The sequence below is a fragment of the Poeciliopsis prolifica genome, unplaced genomic scaffold (assembly GCF_027474105.1).
Source record: "Poeciliopsis prolifica strain line A6 unplaced genomic scaffold, Auburn_PproV2 SCAFFOLD011, whole genome shotgun sequence".
Classification (NCBI taxonomy): domain Eukaryota; kingdom Metazoa; phylum Chordata; class Actinopteri; order Cyprinodontiformes; family Poeciliidae; genus Poeciliopsis; species Poeciliopsis prolifica.
Genome location: NW_026562386.1, coordinates 4856317 through 4876872, shown reverse-complemented (window position 1 = coordinate 4876872; position 20556 = coordinate 4856317). Strand labels below are relative to the sequence as shown.

Sequence of the window (20556 nt, the reverse complement as noted above, 5' to 3'; positions counted from 1 at the left end):
CACATGCACACAACTCATGTACACTCACATACAACTTTGCTTACTCTTTGTAAGCCTCTGTGTCATTTATTGTGAACAGTACTCTGATGCACAAGGCTGTCATTTGTAAAACACAGCATGAATATTTACACTCAGTACGTTTTATCTCTTGTTCTCCTCTGCATTCCCCCATCCACCACAAATTTAAAACAATAAATATTTACACACCCTGACATGGTAATCAAAGGACTGCTATTCCATTACTATGGTAATGATTCCTTATATTTACCTCCATGTTGATTTACTAAAGCTTTGCACTTATTTAAATAGGCAAAGGGTTTTGGATTCAATTAATATTACAACCGACCTTCCCTACAATTTTGTCCTGTCTTGTCTTCTGTATACTATGATCATTAAACTGAAGAAAGAAGTAAACTAGTACAACTTGGACATATATTTTAAGATTAATTAAATCATTTTCAAGATGTAGGTTTGAATAAAGCCCTAACAGGTGACTGTTTGTGATGGTGGATTGATATTGTTTTTTTGTAATGGAGGATCCATCTATCAGTCCATGCTATTTTACTATCTAGCCTATGATAATACTGCAGTGTTATATAATACACTCTCTGGGGTTTAGATTTAGATTTCTTTTAAAGCTTTGCAGCATAAAATGGTGTTTGACTGATATTTAGCAAATGATTGTAATTATAGACAACATGGTAAGTAACTTATTGAAGGATATAAAATTTACATCAAATTATGTTTGTTTGTAGATGTAGACTACCACAAGATTAGTCTGAAATAAAATTTGATTGGGAAAATATTCAAAGATTTATAAAAACAATGTCTTAAATTATTTCTAACTGCATCTTTCAAAATTTTGGCCAAGCATTGCATCACATAAATTAATTAGGGTAATCAACATAATATTTAGCTGATGGTAATTTAAATGTAGCTCATGCAAATAATGTCGGTAACATTTGATGAGAATATGCCAGGTACCCATATTTATTATTATTATTATTTTATTTTTTTATTTTTTACTTTGCAGCCACAACAGCAACATCGTGCAATGACCCTGGTATCCCGGTAAATGGTTCTCGATACGGAGACAGTAAAGAGCCTGGTGACAGCATGACCTTCCAGTGTGACCCAGGCTATCAGCTGCAAGGCCAAGACACCATCACATGTGTACGAATGGATAACAGGTTCTACTGGCAGCCGGATCCACCAACCTGTATGGGTAAGTGTAAAGTATACTGCAGATTATTACCCTAATTGCCAAAAGACTTCCTCAACATTCAAGATTAAAGAGTACTGTTATGATATTACAAGTATGAAGAAAATCTATTCATACCAAGCAGACAATTTCTTCTCTAGACAAGAAGGGAGGATAGTTCTGTGAAAAACTAAAAATTTGCTCCTGCTCATAATCCTTCCTTCATTTATTTTTAAAATATTTTTGCAAATCAGAAAATTGAATATCAAACAGATAATCAGAATCAATACAGAATGCATCTTTCAAATTACAATGTCATCCACTTACTACATTTAATAATGTAGTAAGTAGGAACATTGTGGATAACTGATGAGTCTTTTCCAGTGCTTTGAGGAATTTCAGCTCATTCTTAATCATATTTAGATTTAAATCTAAACTTTGATTAGACCACTCCAAATTCCAGTACAATAGTGGAATTTGGGAGCATAGTACAATGACTATGCTCCCAAAAGTCTTGGAGAGCATCTAGTTTTCACTTTGATTTTGGAACTCATGGATTCCATTTTCCTACTATTTTTCTTTATTGCTTAGACATTGACACTGAACCGAGTGGGGGACATAGGAGCTAGTTCTCCAGAAGTTTTCTGGGCTATTATGTCACCTCTTCAATAAGTGACTGATTTTGAGGTCATTTTTGAAGGCAGACCATTCATCGGAGGGTTCACTACTGTTCCATGCCTTCATTTGTGGATTACAGCGTTCACTATAGTTTGCAGGAGTCTCAAAATGGTAACATAAGAAATATTTTAATATCATGAAAATAAGATTAGAAGAGCAAGTGAATGATATTAAAAACCTGAATGCATAAAGGCATACAAATACACAGTTGTTTGCTCATGTTAATATGCCATTGCTGAACTCCACAATATGTGAGCTGAAATATTTACAACTTTAATAAAATGACATATAAAATAACTACAGTTAAACTCCTGTGAGAGGTGAGCAACAAGCAACCTGTGGAATGACGCTGTTGTACATACTGGTTGTTCTTAATTTAGAAATACATTGCCCTCTACCAGACTGGCAGGAGATTAAACCACCCATGGGAAAGGTAAGAAGAATCTTTGACAATACTGAGAGCTTTCTTCTTAAATCTATCCTCTGAAATGGTCTCCAAAGACAGGATTGAGACTTCAGTGACTCCCTCTGCCCTTGTCACCACACTTTGTAGAGGCTTTCTGTCATTAGCACTGCGGTTGCAACACCAAGAAGTGATGTAGGCTGTCACAATGAATAGCACCCCAGTGAAAGGTGGTGAAGGGGCACAGAAATGCCTCCACTGCTGAAACTTCTTAACAAAATGTCTAGAGTTCAAACATCAGGTGAAATCTTTTATACTGCCATTAAAAAGATCAACAGATCATACTTTTGTATCAAAACCATAAAAAATCCCTCTTTTCCTTTCTCAATTATAATTATTACCTGGCAGAGTTGATGCTATAGTGAAACCAGGTGAGCTCCAACATCCCCGCTCTACACTTTATACATAGGATTTTGGGGCAGTTTGTTTGTCCAGTTTGATGTTTTTGTGTCTTACTCCCCCTACAGCTTTTTCTGACACATTTGAGGTTGTTAGAAAGAAATTAACTCAACTAGAGATAAGAAATCTTAGTTACATAAATGTAGGACAAGCTGAGCTTGAGCTTAAAGCTAGAGCTTAAGACACATGTATACATGTTTTCCCATCGTACATACATGTTGGAATAAACAAACATGTATGTAAAGGAAAAGTTGAATTCACAGTATATATATATATATATATATATATATATATATATATATATATATATATATATATATATAGATAGATAGATAGATAGATAGATAGATAGAGATAGATAATAGATAGATAGATAGATAGATAGATAGATAGATAGATAGATAGATTAGAATGATCTATATAAAATGCTTTTATATAAGTTTCATAACTTGCTGCTGCACTGAGCTCACTTTTTATGCCAATGCAATCAGAGCAGGTAAATGCTAAGTCAACAGTGATTACCATAAATGTCCTGACCTTCTAAATTTTTTATCATTCAAAGTCAAGAGGGAAGTATGACATCATCCATAGCTAAGAATGCATCATGAGTAGCATCAGTAAGCCTGTTAAATGACCTGATCACATGAGTCCTTGTAGCAAGGCAATATGCTCCTGCTCATAATCCTTCCTTCATTTATTAAATTGTCAGCCTCTTTTTCTTTTTCTCTTTTTGAGCTGGCGGACTAAGGGAAAGTCCTCTAGCACCACTAGTGGAACAAGAGTTTGCTTTATAACCTAGTAAAACAGAATGTGTTAGTTCGGAATGTGAGCTAAATCTAAATTAATCTTTGCTGCATCACTTGCCTTCATCGTCATCTCAAAAGGTTGTGTCCATTTGTTTTGACTTTTTTATAATAAGACACATTGCAAACTCCTAAAGAGGTGGTATTATTTAAATTCTTCCTTTTTTAACCTCATACTATGTTCTAATATTATTCCTCATCAACAAACATATGTGGAGTGTAAATAAAGGGCCATCTATTTACCCAGAGCTCTTCCTTGGAGCTGTATTCTCCTGCTGAGCTTCCGCCTCGCAGAACCTCTCCTTCCATTTGCCTTCTAAGCTCCTCAAGACTAGCGGCTTCAACAATTAGCAAACCCCTAGTGGAAATGCACTTGTGTTGACTTTATTTTACGATCCACTTCTCAGTTCAATGCTGATAAGAACAGTGAATGGTATAATGAGAAGCATTGTTGTGATTGCGTGCTACAATTTCAATGTATTAAATGACAAATTCAAATTTCTCTTCAAGTCATGTTTGATGTCTACATTTTTATAACAATTGAAGATAACGTGGTAACATGATTGTGCTATAAAATGGCACTGCATGCCTTGAAAAATACATCTCATCGCTCAGTTCTCCAATGTAGACTGTTTTTGTGCTGGTGTTTAGTCTATCAGCGATTTACAACTGTTAATACCCTTGTTTACCACTATTTCAATGATGATTATTTGTTTACACACCCCTGCCATCATGAAGACACCTCAGCATGTCATAAACTTCTATTTCACATTAACAAATTACTGCTTGAGTGCACCTTTTTGTTTCTCTTGACATTATATTTTCCCTGCTCCATGGCTTAATGTGGAATCACAGCACTGCCAGGGGTGATTTCCCCCCCTCCCTAACTACCCCTAACCCCACAGTCTGTAACTAAATCTCACCATCTGTCTCTCTCATATGCTGTTTCACAATCTACAACCACCTGCGGAGGCAATATTTGTCTTCAAGGTGTGATTTTCTCTTCTTTACCAAACCTCTCCTGTACTGTATGCCTAACTCATTTCCTCTCTTTCTTCCTTGTGGGGAAAGTTAGTGGACAACCAGGGCTTATCATCTTACCAAATAACAAAATTCAAGACTTTAATAATCTCTTTCGCTTTCTCCTACTATTCCTTATTTTTACAGCGACCTGTGGGGGTAATGTCAGCGGTCCTTCTGGTGTGATTCTGTCTCCGAACTACCCTCAGCCTTACCCTCCTGGGAAAGAGTGTGACTGGAGAATCAGAGTCAATCCTGACTTTGTCATTGCCCTTATCTTCAAAAGGTAAGTTGATATTCTGCTGTGATTTCAGGTGTCATTTATTTTTTTTGGAACGCTTGGCACTCCTTGTATGTCTTTTTGGAGGGATTCTTCTCAAAAAACCTCTTAAAGCCCCATTAATTTAGAAAATGTGAGAAAATATAATGACATGTAGAAGTTTTCTTAATATTTTACTGATTTCCTCAGACTGTCACCTTTACTTTACAGTTAAGTTCAACATTATTCATGGTAGATTGAACTTATAGTAGTCCTTTAATTTCACCAACATTTTCTACTGGAGATAATATGAAGATTTTGGAAAGGTCCAGCCAGAGTCCCAACTCTATTGCAATAGACAATCACCTGAGGAAGCTAAAGATCTTTAGCAGAGGAAGCTAAAGATCAAGGTGTAGGCAAATAGGCAAAAACCTGAAAGACATGCAGCTCACCAAGATATTGTCAAAATATTTATGGAAACACACAAAAATATGCTTGTCAGTTAGCATAAGAGTTTCATTAATGTGACGATAATTCTGTTCTTTTCCTTTAATTATTGGAAGGAATAAGATCCTCTTTTAGGTGCCATTTTTATAAAACTCAAAACTGCTACTGATGTTATCTTTTGAGATATTCACGTCTAATTTACTACTAGAAACAACCTTCTTGGTTGATTTGAAATAGCTTGAAAACTAAACCTGCCAAAGGTAGAAATAATTTTGTACTTGATCACAGTAATTTATTTATTCTTTTAAAAGAGTGAGGTAACACCAGTTGTAGTTGCAAATTAATACATGGACTTTTCACCTCTTAGGCACTTCTGACAGGACTACTGGGCTCTTCTTGAGGCAAAATGCTGGCTTTGCTGGAGTAATTTAAAGCTCTGGAGATTTAACAAGTAAAGCATAATAACATTAGCTTTGCTTAAAATTACTGACAAGTCAGATAGCTGATTCTGCAAACTAGAGATTTATTTTTTCCTGAATAGTATCTTAGTTGATTTCTTTTCTTGTCTACCCATCTCCCAGACACTTCTTTTGGGATTGTGAAATTGTTCTAGCTCGGTTTCATGTCTGCAGTAGTTCATTCAGCAGACTTCATAATATTTATTTCTGCATTGAAACTTCAACCAAGTCCTTTCTTTTCTTGCTTAAAATCTGATGGTGTGCTGTATTTTTGGACATTTAATCACCAATGGCTTACAAGTGATTGACTTGAGATTCAAAGTCCAAGTCAAAGGGTAGAGGTGAATGGAGTGGCCAAAAAGTAAATAAATAATTACTCAAGTAAGAGTAAAAATGTTTTAATAGAAACACTACTCATGTACAGGCTAATTGTTGGTTGTAATATCTGATTTAATTTTTACAAAAATATGTCCATCAGGTTGAGAAAAATGTCTTGTGGCAATTTTAGTTTTTCAGAAAATAACAAATTCAGGCTGAAAAATCCAATTATTTTACAATTGTTTTAGATTTGTTGGTTTACAAACTTTTGAAACCAACATTGCATTGACAATGTAGTTTTCACTGTAAATTCACTGAACTTCCACTTGGGGATTTTTCCAGTAGATGGAAAACAATTTTAAAACCAAGATGCTTCCTTGTACATAATTTTAAGCAAAGCATATCTTTCTGTTTAAGATATGCTTGTTCTTCATTTAGTAAAGTGATTGGAGGTGGATAGAATAGCCAAACACTACAATGAATTCAGTTTAAAGTAAATTTCTTAAAAATAAATGTACTCTAATAGTAAAATGTAGTGTGCATTAAAACTATTCCTTGAAGAATTTTTTAAAGGTTACTCAAAAAATGCATGTGATTAAATGTGACAAGTTAGTACCCACCTCTGCAAAAATGTTAGGCTCTATCCTAACCATTTAACTTCAAAATAATTTCTAAATTGTTCGTTTTTTTATCCATTCTATGATTTGGTGCTATGTCATTCATGTATGAAATAAAAATAGATTTAAAACAGGTTGTGCAAAGATGAAAAAGATGATGGAATAAATGATGATTCAGTTGTTTTTTTTTAATCCAGAGTCAATAAATGAAAAGCATAACCAAAATACAGTGTGCTTAGAATATCATAGCAAGGCTCTTTGGTTCATGAAAACAACCAGTGGTTTCTCTATAATTCCCAGTTTATCAGTATAGGAGCATACAAAGCTACATAAAAGATTGTACAAAGGTATATTAAGCAAACTTACAGATCATCTTCCCCTGAAAAACATAAAACGAGCTTAAAGCTCCACTATCATGCTTTCTTAAACAAGCACATTAGCTATCAGGGTTACACAAAACTTACATTTAATACTCAAAATCATACTCACATATTGAGATTTCACCCAATCAGTTTTGCTCATGTTGAGCTCACATGGAATGCGTTGTTTTAGGGCCATGTCTCGATTATGCAAATAAGCTGCAGCTGGCCCAGCTCTCCCAACGCAGTGTTTACATTAGCACCTCAGACACATGAATATAGCTTCAAGCAGTCTCACAGTGGTAAACCATAGCTCTTTCACCTCGAAGCAAAGCCAGACGCAGAAGAAGTGGAGCCTTCTGAACAACCGTCAAGCCACAACCACTGATGGACTGAATGCTGCAAATCTGATACACACTGATATCGTTATTGATTCTCCATCCTCTCCATAGTCTATTCTTCCATTTGACATCGAGCAGGAGTTTCCGTTTCTGTAGAAGAGCTAGACTCAGAAAGGGTTACTGATTGGCCATCAGATTGCTCAACAATATCCCTCTACTAAGACTGTCTGAAAATTTCTGAAAAGCTATATATGATTAGTAATACATTATTTAACTGGTTCTAGAAGGAGAGACCCAAATGGAAGTACAGGAACAAAAAAAAAAGTGAATTTTGCTCATTACTCAAACACCAACTAAAATATAGATGGGTGGGTGGATGGACGAATAACAATAGGTCAATGTTTCCTCTCAATTTTAAAACATAAAGCACATGAGGAATGAGCACAGTGATTCCACCAATCAGGCAAGTCTTTAAATCCAAATTAGTTTAAAATAAAGGTAAGACATTTAGGGTCTTTTAAAATGAATTTTGTTCAAACAAAAATACTTCCAATCACCATTAATATTGTTCAGTGTTTTTAAATCAAATTTTTGCAGATATCCTGGATTAATATGGACCCTCACTGAATCAAGAAAGATCTGTCTCCTGAGAGATCAAGCACAGTTTATGTTAAGTAACGTCAGTGTAAGATCATTAAGGTAACTAATAACCTAGTCTAATAACCGAGTGAAGTTTTCTTCACTATCCGGGGACCTCTGCTTAAAGGCATTACATCTGCCTTAAAAGCTCTTTTGAAATCCTCTTCTTACATAAGTTACCATGGTAGTGCCAAAACAGCATTTTAGTCATTCTGGCCTTAAGATCCACAAAGCAAGCTCAGTCTCAGAGAATGATAAAACTGAAAAGTAACAGCCACCAATTCAGGTAAACTAAAAATATTTTCCAGCTTGTTGCAAAAATATCAACAATGTTTCATCCTGGTTTTAGGGTAAAAACAAAGACTCCTGTGCAGAGTGTATGTCAGTCTCTTCCTCCTCAGTTTAATATGAGGTGAACATGTTTTCTATGTCAAAAATGAAAATGTTCAATCCAAAGCTGGAAGGTGGGAAGACGGGACAGAAGTCACCATAACGCTGCTTCTCTCCTAACTGAGCTCGATAACACAATCTAGAAGTAAGACACTGGGTGATATATTTTTTTGTTTTGCTATGGTAAAAAAATTAAGTGTAAATAAAGCTACATTTCCTAAGCATCTCCATTGTTGTTTTATTTTTTTAAAAAGTATTGTATATTTACATTTTTATTGCTAATTACTCCACATTGGTGAATGTTTTAAGTCCCAGTCAGTAGTTCATCAAAGTGAGACTTGGATCTTCAAATGAAGCAAAGCAGATAAAACCAAAGACGACTTTCTGCAGATTGCCAAAGGAGAAAAATGACCCAATTTTGACTTCATGTGTTGCAGCTTGAAAGATAAATCCCTGCTGATGTGACATTGAGACACTTTTATTTTACATTTTGTTTTGGCTTTGCTTTTTGTGTTGCATAACACTTCTTTGTTATTATTGCATCTTCTCTTTTTAACGCATGAAACAGAAAAGACATTTTAACCTATTTACTACTGGCTCTGATTTTTTTTTTTACTAGGTTCCCTTTTTATAAATCAAGTTAATTCTCACTTCTATGATAAATCAAGCTCATTCAATTCATTTGATTGTCCACATGTGACCCTGTTTTTTTATTTTTTATGCAAAGCAAAGAAAATTAAACAGATGTGCTTTAGAAATACACACTTCAAGTGAACACTTGTAATGGATATTATTACCAGTTTTTGTGCCTATCTACTTTTTCCAGAGCATGTAATTAATTATAAAGAAATTTAATTTAAATTTTTCTACACTTTGATTAACAGCCTGTAGTTCACAACTAGGTTTCAAGTTTTAATTGACTGTTGTTTTATTCTTGTGTCATGGGAGATTATTGCGCTGCTCCATTTCTTCCCAGTGAGATTTCCATGTTCCTTTCATGACATTTAGCAGCTTTGGTATTCAACCCCGAATGCATCACTAATGCACAAGGTATTAGCATGGATCGGTTAAGGCTTTTTTTCTGTGGAAAGGAGGCTTAGGTGCGGTTAAGCCCATTTAGCAAGCAATAGAAACACATGTCTTAAAATGGAATATTCCATGCTCTTTCTTTAACTTTGGTAACATCTGCATGCGTTGCGTTGTTCAAAGTTTTTGTGCATGTGCCTCTGTGCATATGTGTGTGTGCTTAGTGGATTAAAAATGGTATGTATAAAACAGCAAATAATGCTCCATATTTTTGCAATAGCTTATATTTCTATACATACAATTGCTTAAAAGACACAGTTTAACATATTCCAAATGAAAACGTTAATACAAATTTTGCTAATTTTCTGTTAATGAGGAAAACAGAACATACTTTTTTTTTTTTTTGCTTTCTGGTTCAACTCAAATATTTACTTTACCAAACCAAAATTTGGTACCTGTGAAACCGGATTCCAACCCAGGAATATGTTCAACAGTTCTTCAGTATATTTTGTTTTGCTCAACAACAGCATTTTTTATGTTTCCCACAACTCTTCCTATTGTCAGCCATTTCATAAATGTTGCCTTTGTTGCTTTTATATTATTCAACTTCAACTACAAGTAGATTATTTGAAATTAGATTTTTAACAAAAGCATAGATTGCTCGTTAGAGAGCTATTTTGTTGCATATTATACAGCAAACATTTCTTTGTTCCACAAATGCAAGGCTTTTTATAAATTTCAGCTCCACATTTTAAATTCAACCAATACTTTTTCCGTTATCTTTTACAAAGGTATACTTGCATAGAAAGGAAAATAACTTGGCCTTTAAACCACCTCAGTAAAATGGATGTAAAGATGTGTGTTTTCAAAACAAATGTGTGTTTGCATGTATCAAAATGTGGACTCTTGTCATTTTACTCTCATGTTCAAGCTTCATGCATGTATAAAGATAAAAAGATGCTGTCCATGTGTGATCCACCGAAACATTAAAGACAAATATGTTTGGAGTTGTTTAGATTAAACAGTCTGAGCACATATTAGGACATAAGACATACCTGTTATTAATACCTCTGATTTGTCTACCAGAACAAATATATGGCGAGGTGGTGAAAAGTGTAATTTAATATGCAATGTTTCTACTGAAGGCGACAGCCATGTTTAGATTGATGACTGGAAAAAAGACAAAAACAAAATGTCTAAAAGATGCAGAAGTTTCATCAATGTTTGTTTTATTCATTGAAGTAATGCGTTTATTTAATTCAGCCAGTGATTGAAATAAGGTCCCAAATACTTTGCTTGTCACAGTTAATGTTTGCAAAGTTGGAAACCACATCCTCGGATGCTCTAAATAGCAGAAAGGCATTATGGGTCAAAACAATAAAGTTCAGAACAATAATAAAGTAAACCAAAGCCAGATTGCTGAGTTAAATGTTATTTTCTGTTGTTTTTCTCCTTAGTTTCAACATGGAGCCAAGTTATGATTTCCTGCACATCTATGAAGGCGAAGACTCCAACGGACCTCTCCTTGCAAGTCTTCAAGGCAATCAGGCTCCTGAACGCATTGAAAGCAGCGGAAACAGTCTTTTCCTGGCATTCAGATCTGATGCATCACTCGGAATGTCTGGATTTGCTATTGAATATAGAGGTAATTGTAGCATAGAAAGTCCTGTTTAGCATGTGTTTGAGTAACGTTCATGGGACCTAAACATATACCATAGGTCAAATAATAATTTGCAATCGCCTGTTGACTGGAGTGAGCTGCAGTAGTTGAAAAGATGCCAGAGTTTGTATTGTGAAATATATAGCTGTAGTTGTGATTTCATAGTGCAGAGTGAGCCAGAACAGCAGTGTGGTAACTTAAATAGATTCTGGGCAGTTGTCATGCGAAAGTGAGATAGAGGTAGTTAGTTGTAGCAGAAGTAAACTTTCTAATTGTATTCAATAAAGATAGTACCGATAGTGATAAGGCAGCACCAATAATGACAAACAACATGTTTGAACATAGCACTGATTCTAATTAAACTGAAAACTACAATTGGTGAGTTCATCTAGCCCTATTGATTGAGATTATCAGGTGGGTTTATTGGTTAGGGCAAATCAATGCTTTGTTACGTGTCCAGAAAATAAAATATACTACATGACTCTTTGCGTGTTTCTGCACACAATACCACTAACAGTAATTGTCACTAAATTGCCTACTTGTTAAGTGTTGCGATTAAAATATCAATACACAAATGCAGGCTGCGCTGTCTTTCAGAGCTGATAATATTTTAATCTCTTTGCTCTTATTATTATAACCCCACTAACGAGAGAAGCTGTATGCGGCTGAAAGGGCATGTTGTTCCATGTCTGCCTAAGAGTTGTTTACCTCCACTGATTGTAACTAATGATTTAATACCTTTTGTCAGTCTCTAACTTCGACTTAGTTGTGACTAGACTTATTCATTTTCTCTAATCCTGTCTTTGCTTCTTCTCCTTTTCCTCACTCCATTTATCTGGTAAAAAGGTTCTGTTGTCTCAAAAAAATTTTAAGCTTTTGATTTTGCCATTATTTACTACCACTCATATTCCAACCCTCTAATTAAAAAAACATTCTTAATGATCTGCAAATGAAATCTCTTTTTGCCTTGAAACCTCTCTGCCTGACTATTTCATACTGTCACTATTTTGTGCAGTGAATGCATTAAAGAAGACAACTACATACATAATGGCTCTTTTATTTTTGTTCTGTTTACTTTGCAACTTTTTTTTGACTCATGTTTTTCTCCTGATTATTTCTTATTTATCAAACATGGAGCTATATATGCATGACAAACTAACCAAGTTAGTGAATTAAATGAGAACTTATCATAAACCAATTAACAAATATTTATTGACTAGTTATTAAAATCGGTTGCCAAAATAAAAACATTTAAGCTACTTTATCACTTTTTGTCAAAATATCATATTTAATATTTTGGACCTTTGTCCACCAACTCACCAAATTTTTCCACATCCACAGAGAAACCAAGAGAGGCCTGTTTTGACCCTGGTAACATCATGAATGCCAGTCGGACAGGCTACGACTACAAACTAGGATCCCAGGTGTCCTACAGCTGTCATCATGGCTACACAATAGTGGGTAGTGAAACCATTATGTGTGTCATGGGGCATGATGGGAAACCAGTGTGGGACAAGGCCTTGCCATCATGTAAAGGTAAGATAAACACAAAATTATACTTTTATCTTTAATCAGAGGTTACTGGATTTAACTAAGGGAATAGATACTAGTCTCACAGTAGAAAGTCACTCCAGTAATCAATTTGTTTTAATTGGTGTTTAACCTGAACTAATGCAAGTGAGAGTGTCCTGTTGTTTGTTTGTTTCTTAAATAACTCTCAAAGGACAGACCTAATGTAATGGAAAAGATGCATCTTGGTTTTAGATGGTTTACATTGTAAATCTGTGATGATAATATTGGCTGAAATATTTTCTTCAATTTTCTTCTTGGAAGAAAATGGATGATTCAGCAACATTAGCTGAAGAAAGGGCTTAAATAAAGCTCAATTAATCATGACTAAATATACTTTAGACATCTTTTGACTTGTAGTAAGTAAAATACATAGATTACTGGATAGATGTAGGAACATGTCAGCGGTGTGACAAGAGACAGCAACTGATTATATAGATTAAATTAGCTTTACTAGAAAGAAAGAATTCAGAGGGACAGGAAAAAGTCTTATCTTGCCAAACGTTTTTGTCCTGATGTAGATTGACGCTCAAGTATTATGGTTAATGCTTGCATGCACCCATCACATGCACCCATAGGTGCCATGTGAGACTTCAACAGTAATCCCCCTTCAGTTGAATATATATCTGGGATGTGAACCAAATATTAAACTGTAAACCAAATCACCAGATTTTTCCATAGTTTTTTTGTCTTTCTAGGGCAAGCGCATGCATGGCTGACAAGGCAAGAGATTGTGAGGCACAAATTGTTAAACAGTCATTCAGAGGCTGTTGTAAATAATCTTTAAAGATGGACTGACATCCTTTGGATTTGCTGCATAATGCATTCTAGTCCCATTCAATCTGTATTTGATGACGCAACAATTATAAGCAACCTTGATATCTAACATTTTGGCTGTGAATTTTACATTTTGAGCACATTTTCTCAGTTCAGTTTTACAGTAAGAACCTCGTTATGCTACTTTCCCACCCACATCTACATTTTCAATTTTTCAGCAGTGGTAAATTACATGTCATTCTCAATACTTACATGGTTTACAGGAAACTCAATTTAGATAGCAGTGTCATGCCAATTTACAATGACTGATTGTTGAAACTTGTTGAAATCAATCTGAGACTTATTGGTTCAGGATTGCCAACTTGTCTGTGTGAGTATGTGTTATCAGAGTTGGTCAGGTCTTGCAGGCTAAGCTGTCTATTTGATTGGCAGCTCAAGGAGGCAATAAAGTGACACCTGCCAAAGTCCCATTAAAGCTGTGTGTTTGCCTTTATGCGTGTGTGTGAGGAAATTGAAATGCAGACTTCCCAAAATACCTTCCAAAAAGCAAGGTAGAAGACATTTTAAGATTAACACGTACTGCTTCTTATTTATAGCTCATAATAATTTCATAACTCTTCTATGAAGGCTCTGTTTAATAATGTCTGAGTAGTAAAGGGTGTTGGAAGTGGGAGAAGGAGAGAATAAAGATGGTGTAATTGCACTCTGAAATGCAATTTTGGAACAGCAGTGGGTAACACTGCAAGAAAAAAAGATCCCATCAGGCATTTCATTTCATTTGCTCTGTTAGTTGTTGCTGTTTGTTTATTTAGTCATTCTTTCATTTTGTGGAAAAAAGCTGCCACATATAGATGTTAACCAACCAGTACAGGATTTACAAAGTTTTGTCTGGCCTTTTTTTTGTGAAACTACTTATTTGAAGGTAATCGCTTTTGAAATGAAACAAGGAGTTTAAATTGATCTCAGTCTGAAATTTGAATATTCTTAAATTCTGAGTGTGGTATTTTTATTTTTAAAGGAACATAAAGTACAGAGGAGATCTTCTGTACTTTATGTTCCTTTGTAGGAACATAAAGTACATAAGAGGAAATTGATAATTAATCTGTAGTTCCACTTCAAAATTAGGAGTAGTAATTGCGGTAATACATTTTCAACACTCTTGTTAATTTGAACAAAATTTATAAGGCCATGAAATATTTCATTATAGAGACAGTACAGCCTTTTTTCTACTTCAGATAGATTAGATCCAGCAGAAAGATTGAAACTTATATTTGATAATGTCCCAGGTCTATACTTTCACAGTATTAGTTAGCTATGCTATCTATACTATTCCGGCTGTATGGTTTTTTTGTTTTTTTTTAATAAATAAGAACTTTGTGTTTTTGTTGAGGTCAGATTTAACTTCATAGCACATTAAAGACCAGATCATTTATACATTAAGAGCCTGATCTACAAATATTCCAAATAAGGAGTGCTAAATTGCTGGTGTAGATCTGTTGGTTGCAGATCAGGCTTGCTTGTGCTATATGTATCAGATAGATATGGTGAGTTTGCTATTCTGACAATATGGTGAACCATTCATATAAACAGATCTCAAAACAGATCAATATAAAAATAGGTTCTGACTTTGTTGGATGAAATATCAAATGTCTTCATCTATGTTTAGTCTCGATTCATCACATTACTCTTTTAATCTTTTTGTGACTTAAGTTGAAATTAAATGTTTACTTACTTATGAGACAGCAATTAGTCAAAAACTTGTTGCCAAAGTTTTAATGGGAAAATATTTAACAAGCTGTTAAATTGAGATATCCAGACAGTCAAAACAAGCTTTTTAATTATTTGTGTAAGTTATAAGAAAGATGGCTTTGTGCAGTGAAAAGAGAGAATGGAGCTCCAGCTTAAAAAAATAAAAAAACTAATCTGTTACATATAATCAAATTAAGTTTGTCAAATTTACTTTAAGTTGTTACGTTTGTTTGACATAACTTAATACACTTGATATATTTACTTGGATAAACTTAATTAGATAAGTTGAAAAAAGAAGCATCAATATTTTTTTTAAGTTGCATCACCCATTTTCTTGTTTCAGTGTGTGGAGAGAAGGAGCTGGTGTGTTTGGGTTTGTGAACATTGTCAAATCCACACACTCTTGTCATCAAAGAGCAATCCCAGTGTTCTCAGCCAACAGAGAGATACTGGTCTTTTTTAATTTTCTAATTATATTAGTTTATAATCTGACTGCAACAGGTATTGCAGTAAGAGTGGAGGAGAAAACAAAATATATTTGGCTATATGACGTTTAAAGGACACAGATTTGCTATGGAAATCATTATGAATGGTCATTCACCAATTCAAACTCACATTGACATGCTAATTGTGGTAAGCTACATTGTAGCCACAGCTACCCCAGGGCAGACTGACAGTAGTGAGGCTACCGTACAATAAGCTTCTTTAGTGTACCAATTTAAATGTATTTCACAATTTTAAGGATTTCAGCATTGAAAAAGTTATTTTCCCTTATTCTTGTACCCATGTTAATTTCAGCTTTATTAATTGTGTTGCTTGCACATTCACATACATAAATGGATCTTAAAACGGTTGCTTCAGTTTGGAGGAAGTCTACAAGCTACTTTACAAAGTCAAAGCAGAAGAATGTAACCAAGTCTTGTCATACTTAGTAATTTTGCTCCCCAACTCCCGTGACTCCATTTCACATTGAATTTTCTCGCCACATAGTTAGGGAAGTTTCTTAGCCTCTGTCTGTCTCTCTGTCTTTGGGCAGCTCTCAGGGCTTTTAGACCAAACTCATTAGACGGGGTGAGACCTCTTTAAATAATACATCTCCCACTTACACTCCCTCCACATTCGGTCTTCCTCCTTTTTAATCCTCTTCTCGACGCGGACTTCTTTCCTCTTCCTCCGTCGCTCCCTTAACAACTGCTGGCTCTTATTTTACTTTCCTCCCACCATCTATGTCTGTCTCCGATTTACTCTGTATTTTCCTTTCACCTTTTCTCTAAGCTTCCTCACCCTTTCCTTGCTTTGACTCTCTCTCACACACACACACACACACACACACACACATCCCCCCACACCCCCCCCCACACACACCACACACACACACACACACACACACACACACACACACACACACACACACACACACACACACACACACACACACACACACACACACACACACATATAAACACCTCCCGATTCAAACCGCTCTTTTATTGGTTTCCATGGTAACTAAGAGCCGGTGGGAGAAAGAAGGATCTCTGTGACTGTTGATAGGGGTGTGTGTATATTTGTGTGTTTGTGTGCATTGATATGTGTGTATGCGTGTGGGTCCGTGCAAGAAAGGAGGAGAGATACAGAGAAAGAGATAAAGCAAGAGACTATTATAGAGTGCCGCCTAGAGGCAATGAGCACACACACAAACGCACGCATCCGCCCGCACGCGCACACTTAAGCACGAATCAGGGTGCGCCACTCATCCGTTTGAAAAACGAAAGCCTGAATCGTTTAACAATTATCGATGCATTTGTCAAAACGTATAATCAGACAGATAGTTTGTCATGATGCATAAATCGGTTTTTCTTGTCCTTAGTAATTGAAGTTTTTATGGTTGAAAGAAGTAATTTCTAGGTTCGTGACAACTTCGTCTACTTGGACATAAATGAGTGAGTTTGTGCTTATCAGGAAAACATGTTTTTGGGATAATCCTGTTTGTCACCCTTCACACACCGCTCACTGACAGCTTGCAGCAACAGTTTAGGGATCGGAAGGACGAGTCTAAGCTTCATACAGCCAGTCAAACTTTGAGTCAGTCGCAACTTATTAACGGCACACTGTGCTTAATAAGCTCGATAGCCAACCATTACTGATAGAAATATATATTACGATGATCATCAGATGATCGATAATGTCAGTGTAAAGTTAGTTGACCTAAGATGAAACAAAAAATGTTGGACACTTTAAATATTTAGACCAAAAATGTGTCCTACGTCAGTCCTCAAGAGCCAAAGTCCTGCATATTTCAGATGTGATCGTGCTCTGACATTACAATTCAAATGGCTAAAAATCTTCTTATTCCATTGTATATCTGTTAAAATGGGTAAATCCCTTTTATTTGAAACCATTATTGGTCTGAGTATATTTTTTTTACGCTTGAAAGCTGATAAAGATCAAGTTATCTGAAGAGACATAAAAAACAATTCAACCTAGATTACTTCTTTTGACGTGCCATACAAATGTTATTCACTTGCATTTAATAAATAATTAAATAAATATTTTAGGAAACCAAAATGTAGTTGGATTAATTTGTCAGGAACACCACTTTTTTTTTTTTTACCTCATTGTAATTATGTCAGTGACACAAATTAGTTGATTTTTTTTTATTTTCTTCATATGTTAGCTGGTCTGAAAAATTTATTAAAATGACTTCCATCCAGTCCTACTCTAAGTAAGATGTTGTTGCTTTGTAACAACAATTGTTTGCAATAATGATGTTACATTATTCACCTGTTGAAAAGACAATGATAATGTTCCAAGATCATCAGACAGGATTACACCCTAACAAAAACAGGTAAAAAAAAAAAAAAAAAAAAAAAAAACTCCAAACTGTCACTTCAAGAAGAAAGAAGGAAATAATGCAAGTTTTAGATCAAAAAAACAAATCCCAAAACACAAATCACATTTCAGTGTTCTCTGGAGACCGACACAAGCAGTGAATTTGGTAATCTTGCCATTTTTATGCAGAAAATGTTCACAGCTTAGTGAGACGGAACCAAATGTGTGTTTGTGATTAAAAGTTGGCCACTGAAAGCTTTGATACCTGCCAGTTTGCATTTTTAATTTGAATTATCTATAAGAACTGAACTGTGATCATTATTTTAAGAAGTAATAAAAAATCCTGGATTCAGGAACCATTATATGAGAGAGAGTCTATTGCTATTGATATAAAGTTATTACATTATCATATATTGCTCAGCGTCTACTAAACTATAATCTCATAAAATTCAGATTTATTTCCACGGTATTAGTTTGGAATTAGATTTCATCTGTCTGCCACCTTGTTTAACATCAATGCTGTTTTTGGATAAAGCCAAATGACATATCTACCCTAAACCTCCATCACAGGATTCCATTATGTTAGCCAAGATTTGTTCAAGGAAATAGTTTCTTATTGTTTCCTAAAGCTCTAGACTTCTTTGCATAAAACAACAGCAACAAAAAACAGTCTAAACTTATAAGTCTGTCTTTTGGTCTGAAATCATTATTTAAAAATACATTTTCATGTACATAGAAAGTTTGAAGATACCTCACTGTCAGTCCAGTCCTGTGATGGGACCTTGATTGTGATGCACTTAATGGCTACAAATGTCAATGAACTGCAACAACATTGGGTCATAATACATCAATAGTGAAGAGACTGATTAAATCATTCACTTACTGCTGCTAAGGTCGACTTTACAAACGACTATATCATGGATTATATTAGTTTTTCCCATGACTGTATGTCAATATATTATTACATATGTAATATGAGAGTTATACTAACTGTTTATGATGTGCTTATGTTCCACTCACAGCTTATTCACAAATTTAATTTCTATATTCTCCAGGAAAAGATAGTTATTATAAATTCTATGAATGTACTGTTTAAAATGTTAAAGGATTTAAACATAACTTTAGTCATCTGTTAATACTTTCATGTGTATTTGGGCAATAGAAAAAAAAAACAAGATGAGATATATTGGTAGTGAGAGGTAGGCCTGCTGAAGTCTCATGTAGATGATCAAAGTATACTGTTGTGCAATAGAAGGAGACTGACTTGTATGGCTTTTTTTTTTTTGCATTTATTTGTGTGTGTTTGAGGGAGAGGGTGTGAGTGATCAAAGCATGTGTATGGAGGCTTCTGATGAGGCTGACACCCGAGCCTAGAGCAGCACCACCGGAGGATTGTGGGTAGATGAAGACAAGACCTCTAGACCCAAGGGTTTGAAAACAAGAGAACAGTAAAAGTCAATCCAAAATATCAATCAATATCACAGCCTAAGGTCAGGGGGAGAAGTAAAAAAAAAGGGGGTTATTACTATGGAGCTTTAGGAAACAAGAAGAAAATAGAAAGAAGCAGAAGTGGTATGAAGTAAGATGAGTGGGTGGGTATAGAACAACTTTATACAAGAAAAGTGGAAACGAAGTTTTGAAAGAATTTTTGCTTCACTATTTGAAACAATTTCCCTGAGCAAGTCTTGGCTAACATAATGGGCCGAGTCGTAATGTGTACTCCTCTGGTCTCATAGACTTTGGCACATCTTACAAAAAAGTCCTCAGGGGCTCACGAATGCCCTACTGTGAAAACTGAAAGTGCTTGAGGGCTCTCTGGTGTACTTTTTGAGCCTTTCATGCTCAGTTTTCACAAGACCAAAATGCTGACGTTTTACTTGAAAGAGTAATCCTCAAGGGTGTGTTTAAGGGGATGTTTCTAGCTAATAACTGGTAGCATTTAAGCTTTATGATCCTGTACAAAAAGATCACAACCTCGCATCTCAGCGCTAGAGCCCCGTGACTTTGGCAGCAGATTAATTCACAAAGTGTTGTTCCATGTGTCTTTGAGCAGGATCAAACTTTGAACTCATACGCTCACATTTTCAACAAGCACAGGGGCGATGATAATTAAAATCTGTTAGGGGTCAGAGCTAATGACGTTGGTGGATAATAGATCTGACCCTCGGAGGTTCACTCCATAGCAACCGCAACTAGACAAGATGAGTACAGGGCCAGAGAGGGTGAAGAGAAGAGGAATAAAAATACGCAGAGAGAATGTATTGTGTGTATTGGGGCAGATGACATTGACCGATGGGCTTCTTGCAGCTGTTTTGTGCACTCACTTTCAGAGACACTTACATAAATGTCAGTGACCTCTGCCTTATTAAGAGCATAAGTGTGCACACACCCACATACTGTTCATGGACAAGAGTTCTTGGTCTCTTGGGGATGCAAAAGATGAAGTGAGCCAGAGTTAGGCCTGTTTCTCACAGGTCTTGCTGTTGCTGAATTTGTTAATAGGCTTTTTGAAACAACACTGCTGTGCTCCAGATCACATACTGTTTTCGAGCGC

The 20556-nt window shown here is 35.3% G+C and overlaps 1 protein-coding gene across 1 annotated transcript in view; it reads left to right on the top strand.

Annotated features, from left to right (window-relative positions):
- Positions 1 to 20556, top strand: part of LOC129364073 (CUB and sushi domain-containing protein 1-like) — a 386251-nt gene that overhangs the window by 282649 nt on the left and 83046 nt on the right. The window contains exons 29-32 of the mRNA XM_055036496.1: positions 1034 to 1225; positions 4712 to 4850; positions 10876 to 11063; positions 12420 to 12614. Coding sequence (XP_054892471.1) covers positions 1034 to 1225; positions 4712 to 4850; positions 10876 to 11063; positions 12420 to 12614 — 714 coding nt within the window. The remainder of the gene's footprint in view (positions 1 to 1033; positions 1226 to 4711; positions 4851 to 10875; positions 11064 to 12419; positions 12615 to 20556) is intronic.